The sequence below is a fragment of the Perna viridis genome, chromosome 10, assembly GCF_037379345.1.
Source record: "Perna viridis isolate PV_CMFRI_1.1 ecotype Kerala chromosome 10, ASM3737934v1, whole genome shotgun sequence".
Classification (NCBI taxonomy): Eukaryota; Metazoa; Mollusca; class Bivalvia; order Mytilida; family Mytilidae; genus Perna; species Perna viridis.
This window is the reverse complement of record NC_142454.1, coordinates 37,223,157-37,240,658: the sequence shown is the minus strand read 5'-3', so window position 1 is coordinate 37,240,658 and position 17,502 is coordinate 37,223,157. Positions and strand designations below refer to the sequence as shown.

Here is a 17,502-nt window from a genome sequence, read left to right as displayed (position 1 = left end):
ATATGATTTTAAGAATTCAGAAAAAAATAAGGATTGAAAGAGTAATCAAGGGAACCAAGGTTATAGTAATCAAAAGAATGTAATCCAGGGACAAAGACAAGACATGGAAAACAGACATACACATCTAAGAACATAGAGTAACTAATATCATACATACAAAGTAACAAAAGTAAATGAGCAACTCGGACTCCACTAAAAACTGGGAGCATAGACCAGGTGCACCGGTAGGATAAGCGTCCTCTGCTTTTCTAGAAACACCCGCCGAGTTGCTCATAAAAAGTCAAGTCCGGGGTAGACAAAAGAGGAAAGGAAATCTATGACACGTTGAACAAATAAGTTTTCATGGCGCAGATGGATACACCATAGCGATCCACGAGTAATGACGGCCATAATCTGTCGTTTTGTTCACTTCTGATATGAAAGCAACTCCTTTCCAACCTCAATAAAAATTAAATTACTAAGGTTAGAGGTATCATGCATAGAAAAACAAAAAAATGCTAATGTCTGTAAACTCATTTCATGAATGTATTAGTACATAGTCTAATTATTCATCAATGATCATGTTTTCTAAAACTTTCAGACTAGAATATGAGAATAGACAACTTGTTAAAAGGAGTTCAGTGAGGACGGATAATCAGACATGCAGATTTTAATCGGAGTTCAAAATGTAAATTGAACCTTGTTTGTTGTTTTTATTGTTTGGTACCATTAATAAATTATAAACGTGTAATCAAGGAAACCAAGATTCAATGAATTAAAATTTAGTCAGTAGTTTGAAGTTTGAATACATTGAAATAGTTTGTAAAATGTACTTTTGACCTGAAAATTATTTTACCTTTTATCAAATGCACGAATGATAGTTAAACAGGTACAGTTGAAAATTTGCCAACAAAATTCCAACGCATACCATATTACTTGAAAACTACGACTTAAATGGACACAAGACAAAAATCATAAAGTAAGACTTTTAGGAGTAATTTTGTTAGATTTGTTAAATGTGAAGAACTTTAATTAAACTATTTTTGTATTTTAAATACATAAATTAATCAATTGCGCCACTTTTGATAGTGTTCAGTTACGATATCGAAAGTAAAAAATGTAATTAAATCGGTTTCTCTTTAATATGTCTGTTCTTTTTTTTTTAAAATATATATCTAAGAGGAAAAAAAAACGAATTAGATAAATATAAAGCATTTTGAAATTTTAATTTTCTTTTCAATTTATGACTTACATGTAATTTGTTCCCTTATCTACCAACTTCCTGGTTTCACATACAAGTTTACAATATTTGTAATTATTTGTCCTCTGTATGTTCAAATCATAAAATATGATCAAATGTGCATATCATGAAACGTAATCTCATTTAAAAGGGAAATTCACAAGTTTTTAACAAATATATAATCTATTGTCTACTTGTTCATATGAAAATCGAAAGTAGACACTGATTTTCATTTGTCTGAATGGAGTATATTTTTTTTGTTACAAATCTTAGAAATATAATATATAATACTGTTTTATTTTCAATTTAATATCTTTGTTCTCTTAAGTAAAGTTAAATCAAAGCCTTTAAATGTACCGTAAATGACCGAGTTCACTACTTTAGAAATATGTTATCGATCCTACGAACAAAGCTTCAAACAACATTACCTCATTACTAGTTGCCTTATTAAGGAATTGGACATTGATTGTAACATCCCAGGTAATGTCACATACAAACGTACTACTGTTGATAAAGATGAAATCTAAATAAGTCCTTCATGTCTTCTCTCAACATCGAAACAAATGTGAGAACTTACCTTACTTGTATTGGATTCCCAAACTTCATAAGAATCCAAACTAACAAAGGTATATGGCAGGATCTTCATCTTGTTCTACCTAGGAGATGCCAATTCATCCTACAAAAAAATTGTCCGCAGTGAAAGGATGGACTACATGCGTTTTGCAATACAACCTACTGTAGTAGTAACATATGTGGATTCTCAAAAATTCTAAAGATTTACTTCAAAACCTAAAATCCCGCAGCTTTTCGGAAATTAGTTCTCTCCAAACTTTTGACTTCTCAATTGTTTACACTACGTTACTACATTATAAATTGAAATCTCGTTTGAAAGGCTTATTCGTAAGTCTTTTGCTGTTTCAAAACGTTATGTTGTTCTTGGTTACAAATCCACATATAATTCTAAAACATTGCAGACAGGCAAAGTGTGCTATACAGAAAACCAGATTTGCGATATGCTTGATTTCCTCATTGTCACATTCGGAGAAGCTATTTCTCAACAATTTGGCATTCCAATGGGCACTAACTGTGCTCCTCTCCTAGCCAATTTGTTTCTATATTCATACGAGAATGAATTACTTCAGGTCCTCGTAAAGAATAAAAAAAATAAAACATGCCAAATCCTTTAACTTTACATACAGATATAATTGATGATTTATTGTCCATCAACAATTCTGCTTCCGGAAAACGGTTACCGTCAATATATCCACCAGAGCTCGAGATAAAGGAGACTACAGAAACAGTCTGTTCTGCATCTTTTTGGACCTACATCTACCTGTGCAACAGTGTGTCTTCATCTCCTGCATTTGGTGTTTGTATATGGAAATGCTTGTGTATATATACAAAACTGCCGAAGGAAATATGTAGTTTGTTTTACAGTACAATATAACAACAACAACAAAATGACATAAACAAATTACGAATCAACAGACATTTGTGAAGGTGGCAGCGAGCTTTCAAGTTACAATCAGAAAAGCTTTTGGCATATTCACTTGTGTCATGCAGTTAAAACAAACTCGAGTCTCTAAAATAATAATCACTTTAGCCACAAGAAATTAAAATGTAATACCAAGTAATCTTTACTATTTTCATATACAATGTATTTAACAAAAGGAAAATGTTATCACAGATTTTTTTCCAGAATTTTAGGGGGTGTAGGCCTGGTCCGTCACTAAAAATCCATGTCTGCATAAAATTCAAGGTTTACAGTTTTAGTACAAGAAATACTGGAAACCTAAAACACAAATGTAAAGAGTAATCAAGGAACCAAGGTTATTGCGGAAAACAGACATACACAAGAAAATAGAGTAACTAAAATCATATATACAAAGTAACATAAGCAAATAAGCAACTCGAACTCCACTAAAAACTGGGAGCATGGACCAGGTGCACCGGTAGGGTAAGCGTCCTCTGCTTTTCTAGAAACACATGCAGAGTTGCTCATAAAAAGTCAAGTCCGGGGTAGACAAAAGAGGACAGGAAAACTATAACACGTTGAACAAATAAGTTTTCATGGCGCAGATCGATACACCGTAACGATCCACGAGTTCATGATGACGGCCATTAAACTTTTGTAGTGATGACTTCAATCTTGTAGCAACATATCCCTGCTCCAGAAACCTATTTGTTAGAATTCTGGCGTGACACAAAACGTCTGTGTAGTCTCGACAAGCTTTGGCAAGTAAACAATCTAAAATTCCTTGTCCTATTTTCGATTTAAAAATATACCACTGTTATACTGTACATATTTTAAATCTTACTCTATTGTGTTTATATATATAAAAAATATACCGTTATATACAAACGGTATCACTTTCGTCTTAACTACATGCGTTTTTGGTCTTATTTAAGAATGTTGTAGTCTCAGTTCGTCATACTGCCTGGAATCTATCTTGCAGATCCGTCATGTTGACTTTACAGTACACAGAAAAGTACCAAAATACCAAAAATATTCTCGTATAGTCCAAGATCAAGTTAAATTTGTGGGAATACATATATTTCCCATACAATAAAACTTTCTTTTTTTTCTCTGCTAAACCAGTAGTAAACTTTAATACGATTTTTTAACGACTCAAACCTTATATATTCTGTATTGCAGCATGTTTGATAAAGTTCCACCGCAACAAGAATACAATCTGCGCCTGAATGGGAATTGTCCAAGGTATCTATCATAATTTCTATTATTGATAAGTGAAGTAAAAAGGTAGCCTATAAAGCGATGAACGACACGTGTAGATTTGGTTCTATTATTATCACATCACATTTTGACATATTCGTTGAATAACTATATAATGATACAATCGATAAAATGAAGTTCTTTAAAAATGAAATTTAAATCTGTATGATTTTTTATCCGTTTCAATTTAGTGATGCAAAACATAGAAAATTTGTAACACCTTCTTAGATAGGAAAATTAAATGATAAAATTACATAGGCTAAGCTTGCAATCATACAATGATCGGCCTATCATCGTCGTAGTCACTTGGTTTTAGTATTACTCAAAGCATCTCTTTGAAAATTTAATTAATAATTCGGTTGTATAGGAATCAAAATAATATGTTTGGAAAAAATTGTAAATTGCTAATATCTTTATCTTTTTGAAGGAGATTTATTTCAAATCATAAATACTTGGTTTTGTTTGCTATGTTGATATGAATCAAAATGAGCATTTAGATTTCTGATTTTGAGGCAATTTCCATATTGGACAACATTGTTGAATTTGTAGTACATGAAATTGTGCCTTAGGGTATATCAAAATTATATTTACTGTTCCCGCAAATTGCGTACAGTTATGTCGTTTTTGTTTTCTTCTTTCGAAGGTTGAAAGACAAAGTTCCATCCTCAAGAGAATACAAGGAAAACAAATTCAGGAATAATCCTAGGTATTTATTTTAATTGACTATTATAATTACAGTTGTTATAATTTTCGACTAGAACAATGTGCTTCTTTTATTTCTATATAGTTTTATATTGTTTTAGCTTCTACGGGCGAACAATGAATTGTATCATATATTGATGAAGTACACACAAAAAGGTCTTTTGTGATTTGAAAATTCTTTATGGACAATTTTACGTATAAAAGCGCAAGAAACTTTTGAAATGTATCTTGCAAGCAGATAATGAGCTTCTTATATTTTGTGCACTTCAAAGTCATCCTTTATCATAAATGTAGTAAGATAATGGTCTATATGATAACCAATTCTCCTTATTGTCTTAGAAATTATAGCGCTGGCAAATGATCCAACTTGATTTGTTGACCAGCCAGCTTTATGATTTGTAACTCCGGTTTTTGAATTAAATAACTACTGATTATGCGAATTCAACCCAAAAGTTATAAATATCGCATTAACGAAAAGGAATACTTTAATTTCTAGCTATAATTATAATTGTTTCATTCCAATAATAGTCAACATGTACTTTCGTTCTTTTATTCTTAGCAATGGAAGAAGTAAAGATTGGAACAAAATAAAAAGGTAAAACATACATGAATTAATTTCCAAACTGAACTTGTTTGTACAGATGATAGTGAAAAAAGTCATGATCGTTTTCCACCACGGCAAATATTAATTATAGCATAAAATTACTTGAACCTGTACAATTTATAAAGCTGGACAAAGAAAAACAGTAAAATCATTCAAATCCGAACCCTGAAAATCGGGAGAACTGTTTAAGACAAACACTTTTAAGTCTATTGTATTATTTAGATGTATTTTGAAATCTTTGTAAACAATACAGTTGTCTAAATCAAAACAATGTAGAAATCCAAAGGGTATAAGTTTTAAACAGATATCATTTTATAATTAGTAAAATTGTTCATTTATTTTTTTCTATTCATTAAGATGTTATTAACATTTGACAAATATATTGAAGAATTATACTTTTTAAAAATGTACAACTATATCTTGCACACAATAACTATTTTTTAGATTGTTTTGCATAATAAGAATAGTCAGTATTTAAAGATACAAAACAAAGTCATTTATGACAAAAAAAAAAACAAAACAAAACAAAACAAAAAAAAAACAAAAACAAAAAAAAAAAAAAAAAAAAAAACACAAAATACAATTGTTCTTGTAATTCAGCGAAGTCAACTTCCATCTACGTATTTAGCTCAATTGAACTGTGGACGTGAAGCTAATCTGCCATTTGTCAAAATTAGATTTCCCTAAAAACTACAGAAATAAAAGTTGTAACCTTCCTTTTTGTGATAGCCCAAGAAATACTATAGATATTGTTTGTGTTTACTCGAACATTTTTCGAGTATTAGTTTTAGATAAGTCCTGGTCATAACACTACATGACAAAATCTGATTTTGTGTATGTCTAAGATTTAATGTTGGTTTTATGAAACTTAAAGCATTTTAAATGTTAAGAAATAGCTTTGTTGATTATCTGCATAGATATTAATGTTCTTTACTGGTTTAAGCTGACAATACAATCTAAATGTAAGTAACTGATGAAAACACAGACAAAACTTCTATGCATGAAAATTTGCCTGCTAAGGTCTGTAAGTTTCGAATGCATTTACTTCCCCTAAAAATTGAAAAATGTTGCAAGTAAATTATCATCAAATTTCATTAGAAGTATCTAGATTGAACATTTTCGCTTATGCTTCTCGTTATGCATTTCAAGTTCTATCATATTTATGTGACGAGACTAACAGACCTTGTTTTTATTATGTTGATATCCAAAGTATTACGGCATGAATTTTACGAAATCATCCTATGCATGTTCCTTGTTCTGTTGTCAATAAATACGTATATATCTAATACAGTAGCGCACAAATAACTTCCCTAGTTTATATTTACGTACAATTATGTCCACTTCTTAGACAATTTTCCTATTAACCGCCAGGTAAGGAAATAAAGTTCATTTATTTGGTATAGCTAAAACTTGTAGTAAATTGCTAGTGACTTAGTGAGTCGAAGGTACTTATAAAAAGTATGAATGATTTTTAAAATTATTTATACAATTAGTACTTGTATTTGAGACACAATACGCCATGTATTTTTGGTAAGTCATTTTTTCATTTAAGTTTCTTGGACTGATAGTTAAAAGGAAACTTCCTTACAGTACACTTTTCATTTTTAAAACTTTTTAAAATAATTTTACACCTTTGTAAAGTAATGTCAAACAGAAGTAAAAAGTCAAGTTATTTTGTTATGTCATGAACGATTGGTAACTAGAATACATTTTCAAATCTTAAAGATGAAGCCCGATTAATGCACTAATTAGCACTTGCGCTGTTTGTTTTTTTCTTTTTTACACAAGATTTTTTGGTGTCGTTCTTTGTCTTTTGTATTGTTGTGTTGTCCACAGGTTTCACCTCGTTTGTAGCTTTTAATATAGCTACTTCTTTCAAGTTCTTGTAAATCCTATAATTAAGAACAATATATAATGTCAGTAACTACTTCAGTTAGCAACAAAATTAGAAATAGCTGTATTAGAGTAGATATTTTGCATGGAATTGTGCATGAACGTCGGTTGAAGAGGTGAAAGTATTTGGTGGTTGTCAACCTTCATTGCTTAACAATTGTAAGGAATTTTACACTTATGTTTCTTCTATAATTTGTGAATTTTGTAATGTACAGATATGTATGTACAGAGTGTATTTAAGGCAATATCTTGTCGCGACTTTTCAAATCTATATATAAGCCCTGGACATTTTTAAAAAAAAACCAAAATAATGTAGTATATTATATAACAAATCAGAGTGCCCATGGTATAATTATAGGAATATCTCATAAACTTATATTAGAAAAAAAGGACACAGCTTTACAGTAATAATAAGCAAAATGAAGACTATTTTGTTCTTTTCCCTACCGCACATTTTGGCGGTTTTTGCCATCCTTGTCGTCTGCAGACATTTTGATTTTGCGCAAAACTCGAATATTAGTTGGTGGAACTTGGTTAAATTTTACAATGGTATTTTATACCTCAGGGTCGGTTATTATTGATTTTTTGTATTAATGGCCCGAATCATTCATGAATTAGAACCCAAGAAAAAAACCAAATCAAGAATAAACTATTTATATAACTTAAGTATAAATGTATATCTCTATGAACATGTAACAAGATTGATTTAAGAAGTTATCGTCCTATTTGTCAATGAATTAAAAGCTGAAAAAGAAAACAAAAGTACCATTTTTCTAGTTTCATGACAATTTGCTAAATTTAAATGTAAAATGTAAAACAAGGTACAATAACACCAAGGGCAGGCAGCAATTGATTTTGGGGTGATAATATGAATTGTTTTTGTGGCAAAAGGGGTTAAAACAAACTTTTTTGTATTTCCTGACAATGGTGAGTAAAACGATGAAATTGTATGACAAGGTTCCATACTGCATAAGGAAAATTGGGAATGTTTTAAAGAGTTATGTCACAAATTTGTATTGAAATTAGTGGTCAAAAGGTAAAATTAAGCCTATTTTGGGGCATAAATCACACATTTCCTATGTGTAAAAATTGTTTTTATCAATTTCAGTTCTTTTATAAAGCTTCTTTTGTAAAAAAAAAAAAAGAAATAATCACAATCCATTTTTAGAGCCGTGTAAAGCTTGAATGTTGTGATGATGACTGCGAAGATTAGAGCTCAGCAGTCGATCATTTCAATTTGCACCATGCGAAGTGTTTTATGAATTGTTGTTTTTGAAACAAAAAAGTGTCCCACACATCATTTTAGAAAAGAAAAAAAAATTTCTTAGCCGTTTCATAGAGATTAAATAATAATAAAAAAAAACCTGCATTGCTAACCATATTTTTCAGCATCCACATTTTTTAGCAAAACAGCACACTACATTTTTCGTAACTTACATGTATCGTTTTGGCTAATGTTTGGCTCAATTTGACGAAGAAGCTTTCATACCTGAAGGAATTAATATTTTGTTCTATGTTAAGCAGTAAATTTGAACAGATTTTCCATTGAATCATCTGTAGTGATATATTATGGAAACGCAGTATTTTGTTTTTTTGTTGGTGTTATAAATGTCCATTTACATTGTAGACGCTCGAAAAATCTCCCAACAAAATTGGTAAGTAGTAGGGAACTTTTTTCCTAGAGATTTTATAGAAAAATGAGATTTCATTGTGATAATTCCGTATACAATTTATGATAATACGAAATTAGTAATATATTTTTTTTTATATATGAAGAATTTGTTATCCAATCAGATGGCATGTTTCATCAGTACTTGAATTGTTTTCACATGACCACAGGCTTTAAAAAAGTAAAATGAGATTTCTTATTAAGCCAAAATTTCAGAGTATACCGGATTAAATTTGCAGACCAAAGAAAGGTACTACTAGGCTTCTTAATACAATAATAACGAAATGCATCGTCATTTCGAAAAATTATAGAATATTTCTTAAGGCAACTTGATAGTAACAAGATGTCAAAGTGTCTTAGTGTTTTCGGGAGTATTATCTCGTTTAACAAATTGATACCCTACATAATTCCATTTAACCTAATGGTATGATTTTCATTTTGCATCTATGCAAGGGTCATTGACAATTTACTTGTGATTTTTCAGGGTAACAATCTGTTGAAGCGATCCCGATTTAAGCAAAGACGAACTGCTAAAACAAAGTAAGTTTCTATATTTTAGTACAATAGTTGTCCAGTATATTTGTAACATTATTGTTTTCTTATGTCGTGAATCATCTACGAAGACTGTATGGCTGCAAAATTAAGTTGTATGAAACTGTTAAACGAATAGCGGAAAATATTTATCTTAAAGTTGCACAGCGCTAGAATTGTAAATGCATATTTACATTAATATATACATATATATATTACGTTTTGGGCCATTTATAATACTGTACAAATTAAAAGCATTTCTTGCCCTGAAGGTCTTTGGTGGAAGTAACAAATTTTCTTTGGCGCCAGCTCTTATGGAGAGAGTTTTTTTAAAGAGTAATCAAAGGAACCAAGATTCTATCGGAAATCAAAAGAATGTAATCCAAGGATAAAGACCAGACATGGAAAACAGACACATACAACACGGAAAAAGTAAATGATAAGAATGGTTTTACAATCTTAATGTTGATGTATTTTTATGCAAAATGGTATAATAACTAGAATCCTCATTTTTTATACCAAACATTACCTGGCTGCTTTTGTAAATAGTTAATGTTAAAACATACACACTTGTTTCAAGGTCTTGTCGGTATGAAATGACGATTATACAACGGTCTCATTCTATCCTGATTTAGTGTAAAGTGGATGCTGTGATTTAGTTTTTAGGGACTAGCTTTGTGTCTTTTTTGTATTTTCTTTGTCCTTCTAATATCTCTCCAATGATTGATATGCTAAATACCTTTAATTGCAGACATAAGTTTATTTTTCTTATAAATCTACTTTTATATTTTATAACAAAGTCATCCTTCTTAAGAAATTGGCAACTTGCGATTTGAAAACATATTATTTTACAGGTTAGCGAGTAGAAGACAAAAAATGGCATTCTTTTTTTTCATGAGCTTACAGCCAGTTCAATCATACTACAATGATGAAGGTTAGAATTTTCTTTGTACTAAACAATTTGAAAGGTCATTTCGTATTATCGTTATTTCGTAATTTCAAAGGAAACATCAATATATTCAGAAATTGGCGTTTATTCAGATGCCCGGAATGCTATAGAACGCGTACATAAAGTTATTCAACTATACGTTTTACATGTTGACCTGTATATCATATAGATATTTGAAATATTGTGGTTCTCATTTCAATACAAATCTAGCTAGATCACTGAATGATTAAAATAGCTCTCTTGGTAGAAATTTGCCCTTCCTTTTACCGATGTTATATCCCACAGAACATTTATGTGATCTTTTGGACACTGTCCTTTCAAATTGCTATAAAAGACATACACCGTGGATTATAAAACAGTTATTTTTTTTTCTATTTTTAACGTTTGGTACTCAATGTTCATTTTTTTTTCGAAATGAATGACTGTACCGCTTAACATTTTGTAGTGTTTCGTTTCTGTCGAGTGCGTTTATTCAAATAGGTTTAGATTTTTGTGTTATACCCGATTGGGTGGACTTTTGGAATCACCGTGTCCGGGATCCCAAATGAATGGATTAATTTCTTATATAGATTGTGGCTATATATAGATGGCGTAATCACTGTAAACTATTTTTGATACTGTGTGATACCAACCTCTTTTTTTCGTGGGACATTTTTCACTAATTCTAATACTAGAGAAATTTTTAGCACTAAAAATCGGCTCCCAATGTATGGATTGATTTCAAATTTGGTATATGTTGTAGATAAGACATACGTTGTAAATGATTTGGTTGCTGTAGCATGACAACGCGTGTATATTCATGTTGTCTTTGGTCGATAACACCTTGTCGGTATTACACAAAGAGTCGTAACGTTTCATGTTTTTGTTGCAGCAGTTGAAATGAACCTAGTCACAGAGACAAATTACTTTGGGAAGGACCTCCAACTAAAATGTTCGTACCAGCACAAACCAGACGATAGAATTGATCTTGTTCAGTGGTTGAAGGGTGATGAAAAGCTACCAATATATTTTGGAAAATCATTGTTTGATAAACAGAAGTACATTTTACATTTTCAGAAAAATGAGCATTTTTATAACACCACCTTGACAATTCGTAATGTCACGACAGATGATTTCAATACTTATTTTTGCGAATTTAGTTTTCACTCTTCATCGTATGTACTGGACATCACTGCGTTTGTGTGTAAGTAATATTTCATATTTCTATTATTGATAAGTTTTATCGTCGGCAAAAACAGTTTTGCATAATTTAAAAACCATAATACAGTGAGGCTATGTGCTCTTTTGAAGGTACCAGATTTACATATGCGTATTTAAGGTGTTAACGCTTCTTTCTTATAAATAGCATGTATTATATACTGTTATATTTAGCAAACGTTCTGAAATAATTTTATTTCTTCGGCTTTTGGTCGGTATGTGTGTGGTTTTGCGACGGCATTAATCTCGATAAGTGTGTAGTCCGCGGATAAGGAAGGAAATGTTTTATGTTGAGATAAAGGGTTCATTTGCTTTTTTTTGTGTTTTACACGTTTATATTTAACTTGCGTAGTAGGTGTCTTTTTAAATTTCAGATATTCCTATGGAAAAAGAAATTACTTTAACAGTTGATTACAATAAAGAGTTTCCCCAAATCACATCTTCTATAGATAAAGTGTATCCAGAACCAAATTGTGATATGATTTTGGAGGTTGGTTAAATACATGCGATAGCTTTTAAACTAATCATTGGAACCTTAAATACACGTGTACCTGACTTCCATCTTCCTTATTCGCAAATACTTGAATTACTAAAATTCGTTTGGAAAACGGCCTGTCCTTAAATTTCAATTCTAACACGATCAGTCGATAAGTGAATTATCGATCCTTTAGCTATATGTGTATCCAGAAAGAGTAATTTTTTGACACTCAATGCTTGATGATCATTATTACCGTAAAAATCGTCTTTCATATTGAATACACAGTAGAATTTTTTTCCAGATTGCAGATAATTTTACACGAGTAATACATTTGAAAAACTTGCCCTATACTAAACTCATTTTTAGGTTTGAATTTGTATTATATGTATATTTTCTGTCATCTGTTTTCCTATTTTATCAGATATTTTTATATAGATTTTGATATTAACCATCCGTGCTTTGTCTTTATTTTTATTTCAGAACGCTGGTAAAAATACCTTACTTAGATTAAATAGTACACAGATGTTTAAACAGCTATTTCGAATAAACATGACTGCTTACCCCCTAGCACTACCAAGTACCTGTGAATACCGAATAGTTTTAAACTGCACGGTTTCTGAAATTTCCTTTAATTCTTCGATTGTGACTGACGTTAGGAACTGCGAATGTAAGTAGAAACCGGACAAAAGTAGATTTAATTGGTAGCAGAATGTTATTTTGATGGTTGATGCCTTATGTATACATACAACATATTAATAACTTTTTAAAAAAACATGTCAAGGTAACATGAAGGAAAAACAATATGTCGGCTGTGTTAAGTAAATCTTAAAGAACACGGGTAAGCAGCTTATTTCAGATTTTATATCGAAAGTGCATGAAAAACCTTAGATTATTAAATATTTAAAGTTAACGATTCCTTTCATAGTTTCTATATCTCAAGACAAAAAGCCTAAATAAGTAAGTACTTCTTTGAACTGTATCATAATTATAGTGTCCATTAGCTTTGATATTTGAAAAATCAGTGATTCCTTTTTACTTTCTCTATCTCAATCCAAAAGCCTAAATAAGTAATTACTTCTTGAACTGTTTAATAATTATAGTATTCATACAATTACTGTGTGAAGTTATTTGTTTTATTTCCAGCAATTCTTGAAGATGACGATATTATCACCGTTCCTCTCACGATAATTATAATTATCGTGATAATAACGGTGATCACACCACTTTCACTTTTTGCCGCTAGAAAGGCATATATTTATCATAAAAGGTAGGTCCGTTGATCTCTGATTACGACATACGAAAGATTTTGTTACAACATTTGTTTTTGGTGAAGAAATCATGAGACAATTAGTCCAGTGTTAAGTCAAAACCCACAATACTAAAATGATTTGAAATATTACAAAAAAAAGAAGAAATATTCAGTAGCTCCAATAGCTAACCTGCTAATGAACTATACTGAGAAGTAATCCAAATGAATTTCTACATCCTTAGTATTCAGCTGTTAACGTGATTCTTAGGTTAAAGGAGGGTGAAGAAATTTTTGACGTAATTAACTATAATTGATAATAAAAAAGTGAATTTCGGCTAAACGTGACAACATTGTTGTCTATGAATATTTCTTATATTGAAAAACAGTTTAATTTGAATTGTAAAATGTGTTTTTTCGTTGGTTGTTTCTCTTTGAGTAAACCATGCTGTTTTGTATACACTGGTTTTGTTATGTGACGTCATTAACCGCTTCGCTTGTCGGTTTATTAAAACTGTAAATTGGCCTACATCCGATTATTTGGTATAACCAGTTCAGCACTAAGAAACATTTCATAAACAGTTAAAAACAACTCTATGAGTGTAATATTTTTTTTTCTTTGAAGTATTAAATGATTGAATGCTATATTGCAATTTTGTATTTTATTAATAAAACTCAAGTTACAATCTACTTGAGAAGCTTATTCATCCTCTTTTCGCCTATGATTTACATATAATTTCGACCTTTTGTTGTTAAATAAAACTTCCTATCTCTACATTACAAGTAATCAAGGGAACCAAGGTTATAGCGGTAATCAAATGAATGCAATTCAGGGACAAAGACCAGACATGGAAAACAGACATACACAACAAAGAACATAAAGTAACTAAAATCATACATACACAGGAACAAAAGCAAATGAGCAACTCGGACTCCACTGAAAACTGGGTGGCCAAAAAATATTTATAAAAACATCATTTGTTCAAATGTTCATTATTTGTTTAAAATGCTGTTATTTTTTAATGTTTGATTTTAAAGGTCAGTTGTACATGTATCAGGAAAATATATAAGGATTTATTTAAATGTTGAAAAAATTCCGTATCTTTATCTCGTGAGCACTTTCTTCCTGCTCCGTATCTACTGAAGATCAGACTACACAAGAAGTTGTCAAATATATTTATTCAGTAAGGTTTAAATACATGTACCATGTTACAAGTAGATATTTATGGTACCTAACTTAACAGTACACGTTTCTAACATGCATGTATGACGTGGAGAATAGATAATTTTTTTTATATTTGATTAAAGAGTAATCAAGGGAACCAAGTTATAGCGGTAATCAAAAGAATGTAATCCAGGGACAAAGATCAGACATGGAAAACAGACATACACAACAAAGAAAATAAAGTAACTAAAATCATACATACAAAGTAATAAAAGGAAATGAGCAACTCGGACTCCACTAAAAACTGGGTGCATGGACCACGTGCATCGGTAGGGTAAGCGTCCTCTGCTTTTCTAGAAACACCAACCGAGTTGCTCATAAAAAGTCAAGTCCGGGGTTGGCAAAAATATATTGTAAAAAGCGTATTTGTAATATTATTTATCGAAAGAAGTTTTATACATTTATTCTAGGGAAACCACATTGGATCCACGTATCCAGGATGTAGAATCAGAGACTAAAGAAATGTTACCTTTATGATTTCAACTTGGGTTGTTTTAAATAACACATGTGATTGATAAACAATGTATCCAGTTTTTATATTATAAGTTACAACTATTTCTCTTTCAATCTATATATATCTAGAGCATGTATTGTTTTTTTACTTGAATGATATGATTAAAATACGTTCACTATAATGTGACTGTATTGTAATGTGTCTTTTTGATTTGTCAGTCTGTTATTATATTTTCGACGTTTTATAAATATAGACGACTTTAAGGAAACTTTATCATTTCGTACAAAGTTTCTTACTCGAAAATGTCTTTCTTTTTCGTTTTTCATGGTATCCTCTATATAAACACGAAAAAATTGGGACACGAGCGTATCATGTGCATAAGCCCATATAAAATATCAACTAGTTGGCTGAATATAAACGAAAACTATTAACCAAATTTTATGACAAACGTGATGATTTTTCATTCAAATTTGTCAACTTTCCTTTCATCTGTGGCAACACCCCTTCAGCACCTGCGCATGGACTGTTCATATCACAACTCATACCTTATGCCAGAGTCTACCGAGACTACAAAGACTTTTAACAAATAACAAAAAGGCTTCTAAAGCAGGGTTATGTTGCTACAAGATTGAAGTCATCACTACAAAAGTTTTATGGCTGTCATTATGAACTCGTGGATCGTTACGGTGTATCCATCTGGGCCATGAAAACTGATTTGTTCAACGTGTCATAGTTTTCCTTTCCTCGTTCGTCTATCCCGGACTTGACTTTTTATGAGCAAACCGGCGGGTGTTTCTAGAAAAGGAGAGGACGCTTACCCCATCGGTGCACCTGGTCCATGCTCCTAGTTTTTAGTGGCGTCCGAGTTGCTCATTTGCTTTTGTTACTTTGTATGTATGATATTAGTAACTTTATGTTCTTTGTTGTGTATGTTTGGTCTTTGTCCGTTCCTGGATAACATTGTTTTGATTACCGCTATAACTTTGGTTCCTTTGATTACTCTTTAATAAGTTCCTTGTATTAAAATCTCTGGATATTTTCGCAGGGACACAATTGTTTCTAAAGATACTAATATTTCTATGCTTAAAGGTAGTTACACACAGTTTGATCAATCCGTGATCAAATGTGCTTTTTACTACCATTACCAGTGTCCTACGTACGACATTGGCTGTTTTGTATATCCGAAGTTAATATAATTAAAGATAAATTTTGAACACAACTTCCAGGAATTTTGAACAAAATAGATATATTGCGTTAAATCATACTCTTTTAAACTTGCAACTGTAGTGGCGTAAAAACAAAATTAAACCGTAAAATTAATACTATAATGCAGTTATTGGAGGAGAAGCAATTTAAACTGTTGCTGAACACAAAGAACAGGGCTTCTTTTCACCCTTAATTACGCCCGTAAACATTAAGTATCGGATCATGAAAATCAGACAGGAGGGGATTCATGCATGTCAAAAACCCACATAACCCACTTTTATTTCTTGTTCAGAAACAGTTATTGATCACATAACCAGTCTTAGTTTTTCTTTCGGTGATCGCACTTCTAAATGTTGTACAGATTGCACATGAAATTATGCAAGAAGTATCCTTTTAATGACAAATGAATGTATGAGTATCTAAAAAATACAAATCTGAATACAAAAAGGAGTATCGTAATGTTAAAATAAAGCATTTGTAGAACAAAAAACGTTCGTTTGTTAGGTAGGTTTTTCTGCACCATAAAGCACTTAATCATCATAAGCAGTGTCTGAACTGTAAATTGACTGGTACTTGAATATTGATTACTCCCTTTTTATACTTTTCATTCACGGGATGATTTCAAGTTAATTTCTTTTTTTTTAATCATTTAGAATTTTTTTATATTTTACTCACATAAACTTCCATTAGATTTTGTTGGGGCTTTAACGATGAGATTATGTTAAGTTTGTATATTTTAGTCAATGTTTTCTCGTTGATATTAAATTTTGTATTGTTTAGTAATTACAAAATATATTATTTTTTTAAAGATAAATATAGTTGTAATTTGATTTGAAAAATCCTTAATTTAACGATACGATTTTTTTTTTTTTTTTTTTTTTTTTTTTTTTTTTTTTTTTTTTTTTTTATAATTTTTAAGATTTTTGTGGAAGTAATTTTATAGCATATTCCTTTCATCTGCTCAAAGGATTTCTGAGCAATCCTTTGCGAGGTTTGTCAGTTTCTTGTTATATTATAATTCGTCATCAGAGAGTGACAATTCTACACGGTTTCAATCTGTTCTGCATCGTTCACATTGTTAAAAAAACACAATACACAAGTTGTCAAGTCTGCATTCGAATTCTCCGGAAAGACGAATGCAAATAATGAAATTAAAGAATCACGAGACTATTCAGTTGATTTGCAAATACACATCCCCAAGGTATGTTTAGTACATTACTCCAGTCTTGACGCGGTTATGTGTCCCCGTTAAACTGCCTGGACATCATTACAAACTGTAGTGTGGCCGTTGCATTGTTGCATTGTTGCATGAAATCAACTGCGCAGATGTGGAACCTGACATGTACCTTACAATGTATGGACCATCCGAAGATGATTAGATATACATCACAACAA

General features: G+C 31.0%; 1 protein-coding gene across 2 annotated transcripts; it reads left to right on the top strand.

Annotated features, from left to right (window-relative positions):
* Positions 1–855: 855 nt before the first annotated feature.
* LOC148605653 (uncharacterized) lies at positions 856–15,102 on the top strand. Of its 2 annotated transcripts, XM_088548379.1 has the most exons (13): positions 884–958; positions 2,419–2,588; positions 3,876–3,938; positions 4,597–4,659; positions 5,215–5,250; positions 8,780–8,807; positions 9,306–9,361; positions 10,207–10,286; positions 11,173–11,484; positions 11,873–11,988; positions 12,457–12,643; positions 13,120–13,243; positions 14,858–15,102. In XM_088548379.1, the coding sequence occupies exons 3-13, from the start codon at positions 3,877–3,879 to the stop codon at positions 14,922–14,924; spliced, it is 1,131 nt and encodes a 376-aa protein (XP_088404505.1). In that variant the 5' UTR covers positions 884–958; positions 2,419–2,588; position 3,876; the 3' UTR covers positions 14,925–15,102. The 2 variants fall into 2 exon arrangements, with proteins under 2 accessions (XP_088404504.1, XP_088404505.1); XM_088548378.1 differs by lacking the exon at positions 2,419–2,588 and having other exon boundaries at positions 856–958.
* The last annotated feature ends 2,400 nt before the right edge of the window (positions 15,103–17,502 follow it).

Coding starts and splice junctions, on each gene's coding strand:
- LOC148605653 (XM_088548378.1), top strand. CDS start 3,877: ATGTTTGATAAAGTTCCACCGCAACAAGAATACAATCTGCGCCTGAAT. Junction 5,251..8,779: donor GATTGGAACAAAATAAAAAG/GTAAAACATACA, acceptor TTTACATTGTAG/ACGCTCGAAAAATCTCCCAA. Junction 12,644..13,119: donor TGACGTTAGGAACTGCGAAT/GTAAGTAGAAAC, acceptor TTTTATTTCCAG/CAATTCTTGAAGATGACGAT.